The sequence below is a fragment of the Platalea leucorodia genome (assembly GCF_965183815.1).
Source record: "Platalea leucorodia genome assembly, chromosome: 1".
Taxonomy (NCBI): domain Eukaryota; kingdom Metazoa; phylum Chordata; class Aves; order Pelecaniformes; family Threskiornithidae; genus Platalea; species Platalea leucorodia.
In genome coordinates this window covers 110,674,400-110,691,898 of record NC_138823.1, presented here as the reverse complement: position 1 = coordinate 110,691,898, position 17,499 = coordinate 110,674,400, and the positions used below count along the sequence as shown (strand labels likewise).

The following is a 17,499-nucleotide window of genomic DNA, read 5'->3' as shown; positions in this document are numbered from 1 at the left end:
TAGGAGGGAAGAAAAACATTTGGCAGGTGGTGTAAGACCCAGCAACTCTCACCATTATTTTGTCTGATATCTCCCTGTTAGATTCTGTCTCTTACTTACCTTGCACCTACTTAACAACTTGGCATGTGCACCCATTTATTATGCTTTCTGCTACTCAACTCTACCTTAGACAATTCTCTTTAACCTAGCTGGTCTGGATAACTGTAGCCTTAAATAGGGTGCAACCCTGGCTTAAGTGCAGACTGGCAACCAGAACAAGTGTCTCCTGTAGGATTCTTTGGCTTGCACTGAAGCCCTGGTGCTTGTTGCCCTTGTAACCCATGCTAGATTATAAGTGTCTCTGGAAAGCCTTGAAGGGACCCAAAGCAATATTCAGACCAAGATTAAGAACCTCCAAGGAGATACTGAAAACTAGAGAGACTATAGGACCGAGCTCACCAAGTACTGCAGGAGCTCAAGGGATGGAAGTTAACTTGTGTAAGGACCAGATGCACAGTGTCAAAGGCAGCAGAAGGATCAGGTGGAACATACAGAGAGTGGCTCTTAGCCCTTGAAAATAAAGTTGACAGGAGGAGTTTGCACGGAGCTAGGGTAGCTCTGCAAGCTAGGAGAGAGTTAGACTAGTTTCTGAGGGGAGGAATTCTGGCCCTGAGAGCAAAAGGGCTGCTCCGCTATAAGCTTGAAAGTAACGGAAAGCAAGCAAGACTTCAGGCAATATCTTCAAAACTGAATTTAGTCTGCTTATAGTATAAGGTCGTGACAGATAAGCGGAGTCAAGAGTGGATGAAATGAAAAGGATGGGGCAGAAGAATTGAAGTAAGAAGCCTCTGTAGCAAAGCTAACAGTGTTTTTCCAAGACTTAAACGCAGGGTTTTTTCACAGGCTTTGAGCTGAGAGCTTGCATGACATTCAATTGACAGTACAGTGGTTTCCCTGGAAGGTATGGCTATATAAGACTAATACACAAAGACAGACAGAAACATAACAGACATATTTGCAAAGACAGATGAGACAAGTTTGTATTTATATTGGAAGACTACAAAGATGAGTAAGAATCTCAGCCTGAATTGTTCTGATGCATCTGAAGGTAACGTTTGGCATACTAATTACCCGTTATGCTCTCCCCAAAGATAAGAGCTAGACAATTACATAGGAGTCTGTTGTGGAAGAGAAGAGATGGCTCCAAGGAGAACAGAAAAACATCACAATCTTTTGTAGGTACTGTGATACGAAAGCAAAAGAACATTAAAAGCCAGATTTTTATGCCAGTTCACATGTTGTCTAGTACTTTATTTCATATGGACTAGATACTAACCTTGCTAGATCTAGTGATGGGGAAAAAAATGTGAATCATGACTGTCAGAATCCAAGAATTCTAAGTGAAAGTGAGATTTTCCCCCTTCTGAAATTTGCTAAGTGCTGACAGCAAAATAACGAAGAAATCGCAATCACATTGTATGCTCACAGATGGATCCCAGTTGGAAATTCTTGCATGCCAAGAGTATCTGACCACTTAAATGCCATCTGAATATTGCTTTGCTGGATACATGTGCAAGCATAGATCACAGTGGGAGCTCTGCTAATATTTGGGAAGCTGGATTTCAAGGGTTGGGTAAGGGAAACACGAAATAGTGGCTCTTTGAGAAGCTGTGAGGTAGATGGGTTACAGCCCTTTTGTCCTGCTTCCACAATGACTTTATTATGGACCAGTGACTACTACTTTAATTTTTTCTTTCTTGTCTCATCTCTGACTTTTAAACCTTTCGGGCCAAATCCTCTTTCTTGATACCTTTTTTCTTAGAATTTACTACGGAGGAGCTTTAGCCTTCTTGCATACTGGAGCCAGGAACACTGCTGTAATAGCAAAGATACCATGTCAAACCAAGCTTCACACATTTTTACTGGAGGGGACTGGATGCCGATTTGAGAATTTCACTTATAAGACTGAGAGAGGTGTTAGTTGCTTGTGACCCTAAGTACTTTTTTATGCTTTTACCTAGTAGAAAGTGTTTCTCCAGGCCTCTGAGCTCTATGTCTCTATATGTGGATGGGGCCTGTCTTCTGAGCCTTGGCAGTTGCTCTAGTCAGGTAAAAAGAATGGGCTAGATTGGTTGAAATGTCTCCTTGCTACTCTGAAACGTGATTCTGAATTCTAGCTGTGGTTAATGCCTCTATGAACAAGAAAGAAAAAATAGGGACACGTTCTTATTGATTGCTTGCCTCCAATTCTAGATAACTAATTCTAATTGAAATTATATGGATATTGAGAAGTTGAAGAAATCACCAGCATGTCTAGGTTTTTGTGGGAAGTCTTGCCAGGAGATTTAGGACATCCAGACTCACGGTCGTGCTTAAAGCCAGGAAACATTCAGTCGTTGGTTTTGACAGATGTATCTTAATGCTGCACAGTCTTGAAGAATACAGCATGGCAGCTGGGCCAGAGTCTTACCCTCTGGACAATGCAGTGTTGGCTTGTATAATGGTGATGCAATGATTTACATTTGGGAATTTAATTCCCTGAGCCAGCTAAGAATTCCTAACTTATTACATCCAACCTTACTTGTTCTTGCTGTTTCTCAACAAAGCTACAGATTAGATGACTCATTGAGTGTTTCCATAGTTCATAATGTTACAACAGGTCCCTCAAGCAAAGTGACCTAAATACTATATGCGCTGTGCGCTGTCTGTTGGGCTAATAAATAGATAATAATATAAATAATATGTAAATAATACAAATAATGAATATGTATTCATGCAGCTCATTTACTCTCTGTGCCAGACATCATTGTTATAGCAGCAGAAAACTGAAGAGGAGAGCAAAACATTCTTCCTTTTAAATCCACTAGATTGCATGTGAAAATAATGGCAAGATAAATAATATCTTCTGTTACCTGTGAGGAGTATGTGCTTGCTGAGTAGAATCTAGATTGATTCCTTAAATTCGTTCTCAATCTTAAGCCTTAGTAACCCAAGCCAACTAAATTAACCATTAAAATGCAATGAAATGCTGTGGCTCTTGGTTTAAAAAAAAAAGTTATTTACAGTACAAGCACTTCTCAGGTGTGGATGGCTAATACAAAACTCTGAATGCTTAGGTAGTGTATTGGGAGTATTCATTTTGTGATAATTTCTTTCGCTTTTGGCGTTTCTGAGTCAACACTTTAATTAGCACTTGGGGAAGGGTAACACTTGTTGCCTGAGAGACAAGTAGATATTTCTTCCAGTTGGTGAAACAGTCTGCCTATTCCAATACTGCAATTGCCTCTCCATCCTGTTGTTTCCCGTACCGTTGCTTGGATAATCTACAGCAAGTAGCAAGCTGGAATGGTTGTCACCCTCTCTGCAGCTCCTGGAGGGGGAAGGGAGAGGAGAAGCATGAAAAGGTGGGCCAGAGTGGCACATTGTACATGGCTTATGGATGGTGCTCTCCAAGTCAGTTTGGAGTAACCTAAAGGTCAGTCCAGCTTCAGCTGGGGATAAGGCTAGGGCTGAGGGGGTGTCCCTCATTATCCTTCTTGTTTCTACCACAAATGGACAAGAGGCCAGGAGTCCAAAACTAGACATACGGCTGTTATATTTTTCACTTACATTTTCAAAGTACGGTTTAAATTTGAAACACAACATGATCCATACGTCGCTACACCACTATTTATCTTTGTTCTGTAGGTGACAGAGAGAGAGTTGAAATCTGGAGGGGCAAATACAGCAGTGACAGAAAAGAACAAAAAAGAGTACATCGAGAGAATGGTGAAGTGGCGAGTGGAACGAGGAGTGGTTCAGCAAACAGAGGCCCTGGTCCGTGGCTTCTACGAAGTAAGTAACAAAACAATGCTCCCACAGCCTTCCATTCCTCATCTGAATGAGATGTCCCCATGGCTAAACTATGCTTCATCGGTACCTTAGGAAATGGGTAAACAGAGACAGATGGCAAGGAATTGGAGTGCCTGGATCTGTAGAGACAGGGACCTTGGATATGGTATGTTTAGCATTAAGGGAGGAAGAAATATGTATTCTGGGTATGATAAAGCATAAAGATCAAGAGTTAAGAAAGATACTGCTTTCCATTCACATAGTAAGAGAAGTAGGCGTTTGCAAATTTTGTTTTACCCTGCTATGATACAAAAGATTGTGAAGAATTGTACACTTCAGTGTGGAGCTGGTGTGACACACTGCATCTTTAGGGACACATTTCAATAAAGTTGGTCCTAGGATGCGGTCAGCTATCATCTTATTGGTATTCACGGATGCTGCTCCATTGTTGTCCCTGGATTTTGCTAATTTATCTTTGCTGAAGACCTGGATCTGAGAACATCCTTCTGGCAGAGCTGCTACAAGGACTGCCAAAGACTGGGTGAAAACCTGTGGCTTTGCTGACCAACCCATGTAGTCACCTATTCTTGCCCCCCTTACTAATCATATTCAAGCATGTATCTTGCCCTGGCAGCTGTGTAATATAAGTACAAGTTGAGGGCTATCTCACAGAGGGAAATAAACTGAAAGAATGGCAATCCTGGAAAATGAAACAGCAGATAACGGACATGCAGAATAGTACTGGTAACTGATGGCTCCAAGCAGTCATGCACTGACTTTTACCGGGGGTGGAAGCCAGTGAGGGTGGCTTTATAGCTGAATAGACTTGATCAGCCCTTTCCTGTAGAAGGGGGTTGGCTAAGTGACTCCATACGGTTTGCTAAAGTGTGTATATGGTTTGCTAGCTTTTTCTCCCTGTGAATACTGCACGCCACTAAAAGATTTTGGTTTCACGTAATGAAGAAAGTGAACCTCAGCTGCATCTTCAGTGGATGAAGACCTGAGGGCAATCCTACACAATTGTAATCGAATTCCAATGCGAAACAAATATAAAATAAATTGTCCATATTACAAATCCAGTCTTTGACTATCAAAATCACTTGTCAGAATGAATGTAACAATGAAGAATGTTCTGCACAGATTATGTCCTGCCACTTGTACTGTTTCATTCTGGTCAAATCTCATGTGTCATCGTTGTTTGCAGCTCAAAACATCAGCAGACACCCTGAAGAAGAGTACAGATTTATCAGCAGAGGAGTGGAAGTTAGCTGTCAGCGTGCAGACTTCATCAGAACAAAGAGCTGGCCATCAGAGCCATAGGTTTATGAGACATTGCATCCGCTTTATTTCCAGTCTGAAACTGTTTTTTGTTCCAGGTTGTAGACTCCAGGCTTGTCTCTGTTTTTGATGCCAGAGAACTGGAGCTGGTTATAGCTGGCACTGCAGAAATAGATCTCAATGACTGGCGTAACAACACAGAATACCGTGGAGGTAAATTGCCTGCTGATGCTTACTAACACCTTGGCTGTTTTCAGTCTAAAACATGAAAGACTTGGTCCATCTTTTCCTTCTGTCTTTCCTGAGGGAAATGCCCTATTTTGTTCAGGAAGTTTTTGTGAAGAGTAACTCGTGAAATAAAATCAGATCTCAGGTTTGGATCAACAGATGTAATAATACTGAAATTGCTTCTGTTACTTCTATCCAGATTTTACCCACTCAATTCCTACCACCCTAACAGGAGTTTTGACTACTAAGGACTGAAAAGGATTTGCAGTATTAGATTTAAAAGTTACTTACTCAGATGACTGTAAATGAACTCCTGGCCTCACTGAAAGTAATATCACAAGTCCTCTTGGCTTCAGCAGGGAGCTGAATTCAAGAGCTGAATTTCACGGTTCCCAGTTACACTTCAACAAAATACAGATCTTGCTTACCCGTCCCCTCAGCCTAAACTATGTCAAGTTGGATTTTTTCCCTTCTCGTCTAATGCTTGGCCTGGTTTTGCTTTGAACACTGAGCATGATTTATCCAGGCTGTCTTGGATGATGGATAAATGTGAAATCCACCAGTTCTGCACTACAAAAGGAAAGTCCCTGAGGTTCACATATCCTCCCCTGAAATACAAGGTTTAAGTCTTTGCTGCTCACTGCCCAGCCTTTGTGTTACCTTGAAATACGCAGCTTACCACAAGCACAGCTGGTCACCCAAGTTATTCTCCTCCTCCTTTTTTCTGTTTAGTTATTGAAACAGATTCAGCCTGGGTTTAGGCTGGCTTTCACTAGCACAAACCAAGGCACAGAGCCCCTCAGGTGGGAAGTTTGCCAGGGAAGGGCTTGCAGCAGCAAACTCCTCTCTGTATGTTGAACACTATTGCAATCCAAAAGAGAAATTATTTAGGAACCAAAAACTGTTAAGTCATTAGGACTCTCACGGTGTGGCATATCGCAATTGGTCTTTTATATCTCATGCAGGTAACCCCAGTTCTTGCCAAGAGATTTGTGAGAGGCCAGTGTACCTCAAATATACATATTTGAGTTTCAGGGTTTCAATTAATATTATAGTATCCACAGCCAGCACGAGATGGGAGCTGGGACGTACTGCTCATCAAGAACAAGATATATTGTTAGGTCAGGATCTTTTTAGGAGGAGATCTACTGCCCCATGCTAGTGGGGACATATTTCGATGTTACACTTCCCACTTAGAAAGGATGATTTTAATTTCTCTCTCTTGCTTCTTGGTTTAGGTTACCATGATGGACACATAGTAATACGGTGGTTCTGGGCAGCAGTGGAGAGATTTAACAACGAGCAGAGACTCCGGTTGTTGCAATTCGTCACTGGAACATCAAGTGTGCCATACGAGGGCTTTGCAGCTCTCCGAGGGAGCAACGGGCTACGGCGCTTCTGTATAGAGAAATGGGGGAAAATAACCTCCCTCCCAAGGTATGTCCCAACTAGGATACAAAACCAGAAGTGCTGTGAGAAAAGTGAGCCTGTTACTTTTTTGCAGCTCTCTGCCAGTGAAAGATAATGAACACAGTACGGACATCTTAAAACAGCAAAGAAAGAATTATCAGTTTGTTCTGTAATTACATTCAAGAGAAAAGTGTTTTCTTTTGCTGGCTTTTTGATTTGGAGGCTCAATTTAAGCTACTTTGAATCCTGGGAAATGGTTAAGATAAAGATTTCCGTAGATCCAAACCTAGTGCTCTTATTTTGATTCTGGAACAGATCCAGACCAGCAGGAGCCCGTCAGCTGATTCTGTTCCCTTTACTTCCAAAATACTACTAAAAATACTTGTGAGTTTAGAGCCATGAAAGCCAGAGTCTGAGTTTTGGCCAGAGACCTGAGTGTAATCCCTTCATTTGCTCTGATGGTTCCACTTTTTCATCACGAGGAAGCTTAGGGAAGGGACTTTGGACCATGTGGTGATAATACCCAATTTGTTACATCTAGTTCAGTCAGCCAACTAGGAGCAAATGAGCCATAATGTCATGCAGAGTCAACAGACTTAACAGTGCTTCTCAAAGGAGGGGTCATCTTCCTTTTCAGGACAAAGGGACTGGGGCACAAAGGGGGGTCTGACTTGCCTAAGGCCACCCAAGAGAGCCATGGCACAGCCAGCTTTGAGTTCTGCTCCATACATTCGGCTTTGGGTTCTGCTTCAGCCCTTTATCCGTGACCAGCACTCCTCCTTCCTCACTGAAGTGAGTCACCTTTTCTTGAATGGCCTTGCAGTTGCCTGAGGCTCTGCCACATTGAGATAACAGAGCATTTTTCATGGGGCCACATCTCAGCACCTCTGAGATAATTTTGCTAGGTGACCCTTTTACATAGTGTTTGCCCTCCAAAGGATGCTTTCTTCCTGCTGTTATCATTTGCTTTCAGCTGCGGTCCAAAGGAGGCTACTTTCATGGCACAGAGAAAAAATCTCTTCTCTCAGACCTTGCAGATACATTCAGACAATCAATGAACAATGGGTCTGGTCCAGTTTTCTAGTTACTTGCCATCCATGTTGTTTACCCAGAAGCATACTATAAGACATGGACTTGAGCAGACTTCCAGAGTCCTTTGGAGAGGGAAAGTCCAAGTATGGTCGCCCTATTAGTACAAGCCTGTTCAAGTCCGTGCTTATGCAGTGGGGAGACACAGGAGCTGGACCATGGTACTGTACCAGCAAGCACTCTGAGCTGACATCTTATGCTGACTCCCTCTAAAGACAGGAAAAAGGAATTAAGTGTTTTTAAGGCACAATTCATCTCACCTGTACACAGACTTTTAAAATAGCTCAGTTGAATTGTACCTGGTACATTCTGATTTATGTCCATTAACCATAAAGACTCTACAGAGACTATATGGAGACCTAGAGCCTACATGAAAGCTAGATGTAGGCACTGAGATTTAAAAACAGATGACAACATATAAGGTCAATGAGATGACTCATGCCCTCTGAGCTTCAGCCAGCAATGTGGGAAGAAAGCCTGAGAGCTACAGTTTGCTGTGCGTAGGTCTGATCCTCCTTTTGCAGCATATATATATATAGTCTGGTTCTACGCAAGGGTTTCAGAGCCGACCAAGGGCATTCCTGCCTGTAGACAGGCAGCAAATGGAAGTCACAGGCTCGTGCAGCATTTCTGCAGAGCTCTCTTTGCACTCCTTCTGGGATGGAAAGGGGCGAGCGGGGAGGGTGGACCTTGGCGCATGCACAGAAAATGCCCTGGGCTGACCCATCAAGTTCTGAAAAGGTAATTGGCCTCTTTCTGCTCTGCTTAATTTTCTTTGTGAACCTAGGCATTACTTATGACCTAGATTCAGTTAGCCCCGAGATATTCACATTAACGGCTTTATGTTTGTCTGCTGATCACCAAACTTGTTGCTCTCCCTGAAAGAGGCCTCTTTTCCAGGTGAAAGTTGTTAGCACCTTTTAGAAGTCTTAGAGCTCTGCATTCATTTTAGCCAGAGGAAAGAGAAACAACACTTGCTCATGGGGAATAAACACAGCTTGATCACCGTGAATTATTACCGGCATTTTTATAAAATTATGGGGTGCTGCCAAGTATACACAGTGTTAAGAAATACATAAAACACACAGGCTAAACCTGGAGGCTCCCTAAATCCTTAGTTAAGCAACTAAATAAATGTTATTTTAAACTTTTTTTAAATGCCTGATTATGGATTGCTCATGTTTATTTAGATTTACTTACATATTTACTTAGACTTAGAGGCTAAAAAAAAGTCATATGTCATATCCTGTAGGCCTTTTGGCCCCTGTGATATAATACGAGTGTAACTAACTTTAGCTGTTTAAAATAAACCACAACAAATTCCCTTGTCCTTCTAACAATTCCTACAGTTTCACAGTGAGAGTTACCCTTGCTCCACATTTTCAAAGTCCTAGGAAAAAAACCCCCAGCTTTCTCATGTCTTAGCAATCATCAGATTTAGTTGTTTATGTGCTTAGGCGTGGATTGCACCTCTTAATTACTGGCCTTAGTTTTTAGGCCCTGACCCAATAGACATGATGCTGTGAGAGGTGTTATGGAAGCTTGCATAAGGCTGATGCATTTGGCTATCATAGAATTGTCAAGGTTGGAAAAGACCCTTGAGATCATCAAGTCCAACCGTTAACCTATCACTGCCAAGTCCATCTATACCATGTCCTTGAGCACCACATCTATCCGTTCTTTAAATACCTCCAGGGATGGAGACTCAACCACTTCCCTGGGCAGCCTGTTCCAGTGCTTGACCACCCTTTTGGTGAAGAAGTTTTTCCTAATGTCTAGCCTAAACCTCCCCTGGCGCAGCTTGAGGCTGTTTCCTCTCATCCTATCACTTGTTACTAGGGAGAAGAGACCGACCCCCACCTCGCTACAGCCTCCTTTCAGGGAGTTGTAGAGAGCAATAAGGTCTCCCCTCAGCCTCCTCTTCTCCAGGCTAAACAACCCCAGCTCCCTCAGCCGCTCCTCCTAAGACTTGTGCTCCAGACCCTTCACCAGCTTCATTGCCCTTCTCTGGACACGCTCCAGCACCTCGATGTCCTTCTTGTAGTGAGGGGCCCAAAACTGAACACAGTACTCGAGGTGCGGCCTCACCAGTGCCCAGTACAGGGGCACTATCACCTCCCTGGTCCTGCTGGCCACACTATTCCTGACACAAGCCAGGATGCCATTGGCCCTCTTGGCCCCCTGGGCACACTGCTGGCTCATGTTCAGGCAGCTGTCAACCAGCACCCCCAGGTCCTTTTCTGCCAGGCAGCTCTGCAGCCACTCCTCCCCAGGCCTGTAGCGTTGCATGGGGTTGGTGTGAACGAAGTGCAGGACTCGGCACTGAGCCTTGTTGAACCTCATACAGTTGGCCCCGGCCCAGTGATCCAGCCTGTCCAGGTCCCTCTGCAGGGCCTTCCTGCCCTCCAGCAGATCGACACTTCCACCCAGCTTGGTGTCATCTGCAAACTTACTGAGGGTGCACTCGATCCCCTCATCCAGATCCTCAATGAAGATGTTGAACAGGACCGGCCCCAGCACTGAGCCCTGGGGAACACCACTTGTGACCGCCCGCCATCTGGATGTGACTCCATTCACCACCACTCTCTGGGCTCGGCCGTCCAGCCAGTTTTTAACCCAGCGCAGAGTGCACCCATCCAAGCCGTGAGCAGCCAGCTTCTCCAGGAGAATGCTGTGGGAGAGAGTGTCAAAGGTCTTACTAAAGTCCAAGTAGACAACATCCTCAGCCTTCCCCTCATCCACTCAGCGGGTCACCTTGTCATAGAAGGAGACCAGGTTAGTGAAACAGGATCTCCCTTTCATAAACCCATGCTGGCTGGGCCTGATCCTCCGGTTGTCCCGCACTTGCTGCATAATGGCACTCAGGATGATCTGCTCCTTGACCTTTCCTGGCACTGAGGTCAGACTGACAGGCCTGTAGTTCCCCGGATCCTCCTTCTGACCCTTCTTGTAGAGGGGCATCGCGTTTGCTAGCTTCCAGTCAGCTGGGACCTCCCCAGTTGACCAGGACTGCTGATAAATGATGGAGAGTGGCTTGGCCAGCTCCTCTGCCAGCTCCCTCAGTATCCTCGGGTGGATCCCATCTGGCCCCATGGACTTGTGCGCATCCAGGTGGAGGAGCAGGTCAGTGACTGCCACCTCTTTGACAACTGGGACTTCACTCTGCATCCTATCTCCATCTCCCAGCTCAGGGGCCTGAAAAACCCAAGGATGACTAGCTTGACTGTTGAAGACTGAGGCAAAGAAGGCATTAAGTACCTCTGCCTTCTTCTCATCCTTCATGGCAAGGTTACCTTCTGCATCCAACAAAGGAGGGAGATTCTCCCTGGCCCTCCTTTTGTCACTGATGTATTTATAAAAACTTTTTTTGTTGTCTTTAATGGCGGTGGCCAGTTTAAGCTCCAGCTGTGCCTTTGCCTTTCTGATCTTCTCCCTGCATATCCTCACAGCATCCTTGTAATCCCCCTGAGTCGCCTGCCCCTTCTTCCAAAGGCGGTAGGCTCTCCTTTTTTTTCCTGAGTTCTAGCCAAAGCTCCCTGTTCAGCCAGGCCAGCCTTTCCTGACATCCAGGTAGATGGTGGGTCACTGGGGATAGGTTAGTCTGGCCTTCGGGTTTTCAGCTGCTTTACAAAGTATCAAGATAACTTTTAGCTCTATCAGGAGAGTCCAGGACTCTTTCTGTATCCTCTCACTCCTGCTCCAGGTGGCTGAAGTAGTTAGGCAACTCACCCTTACATCTTGTCCTTGCACTTTGGCAATGGAGCATGCAACTGCCATTTGCTTATAGTGAGCAAAGATGTGATAATACCTAAATAAATACTTGGGACAGCAACGTGGCACTCCCAGAAAACAGGCATGGTGTAAATTTCTAAAACGCAACACTTTTCGAAGAATAAACACTAATAGGTAATGCCTAGAGTGCTTCTTGAAAGCACTGAGGATAAGCAAGACTTTTTCAGGAAGGCTGAGAATCTGGTAACTTCATTCGAAATTGGTGCACTTGTTCATCAGTACCAGTTCCCCTACATGAGCAGGGTAATGGTCGTGTAATGTGTTCACGTAAGACAAAGAAGAGTTAGATTACACCAGTGGTTTATTTCTGGAGTGTGTGTGTGTACCAGACACGTTATTCCTATCTATATTTACTTCGAGTCCACATGCATTAGAAAGTCAAAGTACTATACAGGTCAGAGATGCTGCTCTAATCCCGGATCTCTAGACGATGACCCTAAAGCAGGTTCCAAAGAGACTGCCTGATTTACAGACCTGTCAGTGTAAATCTGCACCATGGTTTCTTCCAAACTGATGTAGCTTGTCAGATGAAATAAAACTGAATAGGTAACAGGTTCAACCACTTGTTCACCAAGGTTGAGTTTTACTCTCCCTATGTAATATGCAAAACTTTCTCCCAAAGTAAAGCAGTTACACATTTTACTTTTTAACTGGTTGCCTGAGTAGGGATGGATGGAGAATTCTTTCAGCTGTAGCCTCTTCTGAAGCAGGGAGCCTCTCTTCACCTTTCCTGGGTCATGCAGATATTTAACATGGAACCAGTTTTAGCAGTAGTTTTGCAAGAACTTATTCTTTGTTCCCCACCAAACCTTAATGAACAGACACTGGCTTTCTAGCTGGAATAACATAGCTTCATCTGATATCGTGGGAGCAGAACTCCTGGCCCAAAGCAAACCTGTACTCGTGGTGTTTTCTGCTATAGCTATAGGAGACAACAGTTCCCTCTTCTTAAAACCTCGGCCTGCAAAAGTGTTCAGTGCCTACAAGTGCCACTGCCCCGTCTTCTGGTTGCACTCCACTCCTGTCAGCTCCAAGGTTATTTCTGTTTGAGTATCTGTTAAGTAAGGACCTCAGCATGTATCCCAGTGATTCAAATAATCACATTTGACACAACGAGGTCACTTTCCCCATCAGTGCTGAGCTGCAACTACCCTTTCATCAAAAGAGATTTTCATTCAGCAGAGTAATATTAGTGATTACCACCATACTGTCTGTGGTGTATGTATGATAACAATTACCAGTGCTAATAAATATCTGATCTTTTGTAAGAGAATTCTCCCTCTCTATTAGATGATCAAGTATTTAATCACCCCAGAAACCCATAGAGCAATTAAAAAAAGGTTGTGTGTGACTATAAACAACATTGTTCTCATCATTTCCTTCTTTCCCAGTGGACTGAGTGTGTGTGCTTTGCTGTCTTCTATCATTCCTTATCTCCTAGCCCTCTTTCCTCTTTTCTCACATACAACAGAAATGCCATCTACAAATCTACATTCATCTGTTAAGCAGTGGTTCCCAGACAGCATATAAGTGTTCCTTCTTACAGACAAAAGGTATAAAAGTTGATACCTGTGGGTCCCGAGGTTGATCAAAGAGGGGTTTGTGGGTTCATCTACAGAAAGCAAGGTGAAAAGGAGAAACGCCCAGTTTCTGCCTGACAGGCATGGTTATGTTAGAATGCAAGTCTTATTTTAGTTGTTAGGTTCAAGCTACACATAAGATAGGAGGGGGTTCTGTGCACGCTTACTGCCTTTGGACTCTCATCGTTACGGGGATTAAAGGAAGTGACAAAGAAAAGAAGAATGCAAAAATCTTAAAAGCTTATAATTTTTAGAGAGAATTCTTAAAAGAAAAGGAATAGCACAGCACTGTGAACAGTGAGCAAGATTAAAGGTTCAGACCCATCAAAAACTACTTTGAGCAGTAAAGACAGACTGCCGGGAAGAATGAAATTTTAAGTGGTCCATTTACTGCTTTACTTACTGGAGGATGAGGGCACATGAGGGTCAGAGTTGGTTTACATTACTGTATCTTGCATTTTCTTCTAGAGAAGCCAGAATCCTTTCCATAAAAGCTCTTACCAATCTAATTCTTATTCCAGACCTCTCACTCCCTGAACACCGTCTCAAATGTCAGCAGGCTTATGTGGTAGGAGGCTTAATCAAGGGAAGAAAGACTTCTCATTGCAATGACTGTTTCTTCCACTGCTGATGTAATGTTTTCACCCCAATATGTGCAGCAAGCCCAGTACTACAAAATAGCAAGTGTCCCCTGGATTATGCTTCCTGTAGTCACTCTCACTGGGATCAGTAGCAGGAGGTCAACGCCATTCGGGAGGAACTTACCTCTTCGGAGGGCAAGGCACAGAGTTAGGCAACAGTGGATGTTATGGAAAACATCCTTGCCTCTTAATTGCCCCATGTACTGCAGTATCACACAGCAATATGATATAACAGACTAGAGGCTGAGCAATTTGTCTTTAGTCCTGTTTGGAAAATAAAGGTTTCAGCTTTCAGTTGCAAGAGGGAAAGGCGCTATGCACAGCAATACTGAGGAGAGAGGGAACACTGAATGAGGAGTCCAAATCAACCCTCTCTCTTATTTCAGGTGAGGCAGAATATGTTGTTCAGTTACACAAGTAGACACCATGTCTGACCTTTGCAGCAAAGAACCAATTAGACCCATTGCTGAATGTATACCAGACAATTTTGCACGTAATTATCTTGTTCTAAGATTGAGTGGACTTCACTGGCATCATCAGAGTTGCAGTAGATCCACATTAGTTTCACAGACCAGAATCTGAACTCGGGTTTTGCCCTTAGCAATATACTGTGTTTTGCACACCTACCTAAGTAGGTAGAAGTGTAAACCTAACCAGCACAGGACTCATGAAAATTAATTTTCATTTTTTATTTGATGGCATTTTTTGGAGTGAAAGGATTTTTTTCTATAAAGTTGTTGAACTGGAGAACATGAGAGTGTTGCTTGGCAAAATGCTTCAGTGTTTCTAGACATATTAACTTTTTCTTCCTTTCTTTATAATGGTTTCTCCCCTCATGTAAACCTCATAATAGGAAAAGGAATGGATCTTTTTTCTGAGTTTGGCTAGGTCAAGAATGACTAAAAGTCAACAGCGTTGCCAGGTTGTTTCATAACCAGTATGAAATGAGATGGATGATGGATGATCAGTCAAGATGAATGTCTGCAAGAAAGTAAACACCAGAGTCAGTGGCTGTGGATACGTCTGCACTGCACAATAGGATGCGTGACAGCGATGTCTGAGATGCTATGGTCTCATACAGTTAAATGTGCCACGGTTAAGTGCCATATAGAGATATTACTGTAGGTTCAGCAAAGTTGTATTAGCAGAATCCACACCTGAGCCACCGTGACAATGCTGTCCTATTGACTGGGGCTGCTTCCAGTTCTGGAGCCAGGCAGCTGAGCTCCTCAAGACCGGCTGTCTCTGAATGGTGCTCTCTTGCCTATGATAAACACTTTCTGAATGGACTACAAGAATCCTTCAGTTAATTAACTCCCAGTGGTTGATACGTATTGGCAACGGATTGTAGAAACAACTTAGGCTGCCAAAGATTGCTGAGATAGCAATAAACAGTGCAGGGCTTCTCACGGGTAATACACATGAGCTGCCATGTTTAATTTCGAGAGATGTATTAAATAATGGCTTTATTAACGTTCCTTTTTAACTAACTCACATGTGTTCCCAGCTCATTTCCGCAAATTCCGTGTTTATTGTACGCTCTCTCTGAGAGTGACCAGCTAACAAATCTTCATTCAGAAGGGGAAAAAGGATGGTAAAAGCTCTACTAATTGAAATTGTGTGATGCCGTGAAGATTATGTGCCTCTGGCTATTTCAGTTGCCTGATTGCTTTTAATGATTCACCATTGGTGCTTGATAAAACTCTCCCTCTGAATCTGCAAGTCTCAGGCCAGCCCATCTACCAGTATCATCTTTTTCTCACTTTGTGGGTGGCCTAAGAGATGACTAGCACGGTTTCAAATAGTTTCTCCAAGATAGCTCTTCGGCTTCAGTTTTGAAGAAACAACATTGAATTAAAGCGTGAGATAAAAAAGCTAAAACAACTTCATGGCTTCTAAAAATACTAGGGGCCAGGAGCTTAGACATTGTTAGCCATTGAGGCTACATTTCCATCTATAGCATTTCGCTAATTCACATTTATCAGAGGGAGCAAGAGGAAACAGAAATATTTCTAGCATCATGTAAAACTCCAAGCTGACTGAAAAAAATGAGACAATTTTAATGAAAATGTGTCCCTCCTGTTTGTTGAATGAGCTCTACATCTTTTCAGTCAGTTGAAATGGATGAACTGTTGGGGCAGAGACTGTTTCTTTGCTCCACATTTGCATAGCACCTCACACAATGAAGTGCAGTCCGCATCTGGGTCTAATTGCTGCTACCAGAAAACCTGCAACAAGGTGGAGGCATGCGTGGAACCTGTTCCACGGCTTCTTTTGAAGGTACTGCCAATTGGGGGTAAATCTAATGATAGAACTGGGGGAGGAGAGGGTCATCAAGTTGGCAGCTTGCTCTGCACAAAATATTTTGCTTTTGCCTTGGCTACTACAAATAAATAACATTCAAAGGCCAGACTTGCAGCAGATGGCCAACAGCTGACTTACTTACAGGAACATTTTCAGCAACCTTCCTTCTTCAGTTAGCAGATCCCTGAATGATCTTTCACCAGTCAGCCCTGCCTCACGATAAACACATGCTGAGCCCATTCTGTCAGTATAGTTCATCTCATTACGCTTGTCCACCGGTGCAAAACTTACTAGCTGCTCATGTTGGGTGTACAGCTGAGCTGCATTTTTTTGGAAAAACTCAAAGCAACCAAAATTATTGTAGTGGAGTTTTCTCTCCATCAGGGCCTAGACCCCAGCTCCTCAGTGACCTCCAGTGTTCTTCTCCATGAAGGTCCCTGCAGGATCCCTGCAACATCTAATGCAGGGATAGCAGAGAATGATGTTAGTGGATACTTAGCTTGTGTCTTCTATTTGAAATATTCATGTGTGTATATATATAATATATATTCATGTGTGTATATATATATAATATTCATAATCATACCTCAGATTTTGGCAGAATTTGAGCGTTTTACTTTAATAGTTAGAATTTCTTTTTATCTCTCTTGAGTGAACTTGAATGTCTTGAGTCTCAGTAGGAACTTGTTTTCTCAATTCTTATTTTCTCAAGTTATTTAGATTAAACTTAACATGTAGCTTATTTTCCTTTTGCAGGGCACACACATGTTTCAACCGTTTGGATCTTCCACCTTACCCCTCATATTCTATGCTGTATGAAAAGCTGCTGACAGCTGTTGAAGAAACTAGCACCTTTGGACTTGAATGAGGGGGTTCAGGCACTTCTGGTGTTTTTCTGGCTGATGATGTCACCTTTCCTGTCCACCATCATTTGATCTTGGTTTCCCATGTTTTTATTTTTGAAAACCAAACAAACAAACAAAAAAATCAAGATTGACAAAAGCTGTGCATGAAGAACTGCCACTCTCTAAGATCTAACCTTCATGCTTTCATCCTCTGTTTCCAATGGACTGCTAGTCTGTATGCAATAGAAAAACAACTGTCTCAAGGTTTCTGTATATCTCTACATACCTCCATTAATAACAATGAAAATACAAATGCAAGTTACACTACACTTGACCAAATGTTAATAAATGTTTACTTCCACCTACGTTGATTAAAAAATAAAAAAACCTCATCAAGCATTCCAAGCTTTTATATGCCCACATCTTCTAAATCAATTCACAGCCCATCTTACTTCTTAACCATTGAATCCAGTACTAGGAGCTGGTCAAATATGTCTTCATCCATCCTTGTTTTCCCTGTAT

At 43.1% G+C, this 17,499-nt stretch overlaps 1 protein-coding gene across 1 annotated transcript in view; it reads left to right on the top strand.

The window, feature by feature from the left end:
* HECW1 (HECT, C2 and WW domain containing E3 ubiquitin protein ligase 1) overlaps positions 1–17,000 on the top strand; it is a gene marked incomplete at both ends in the record, with an annotated part of 179,009 nt that extends 162,009 nt beyond the window's left edge. The window contains 4 exons of the mRNA XM_082329339.1: positions 3,667–3,813; positions 5,187–5,301; positions 6,555–6,753; positions 16,889–17,000. Coding sequence (XP_082185465.1) covers positions 3,667–3,813; positions 5,187–5,301; positions 6,555–6,753; positions 16,889–17,000 — 573 coding nt within the window. The remainder of the gene's footprint in view (positions 1–3,666; positions 3,814–5,186; positions 5,302–6,554; positions 6,754–16,888) is intronic.
* Positions 17,001–17,499: the final 499 nt, after the last annotated feature.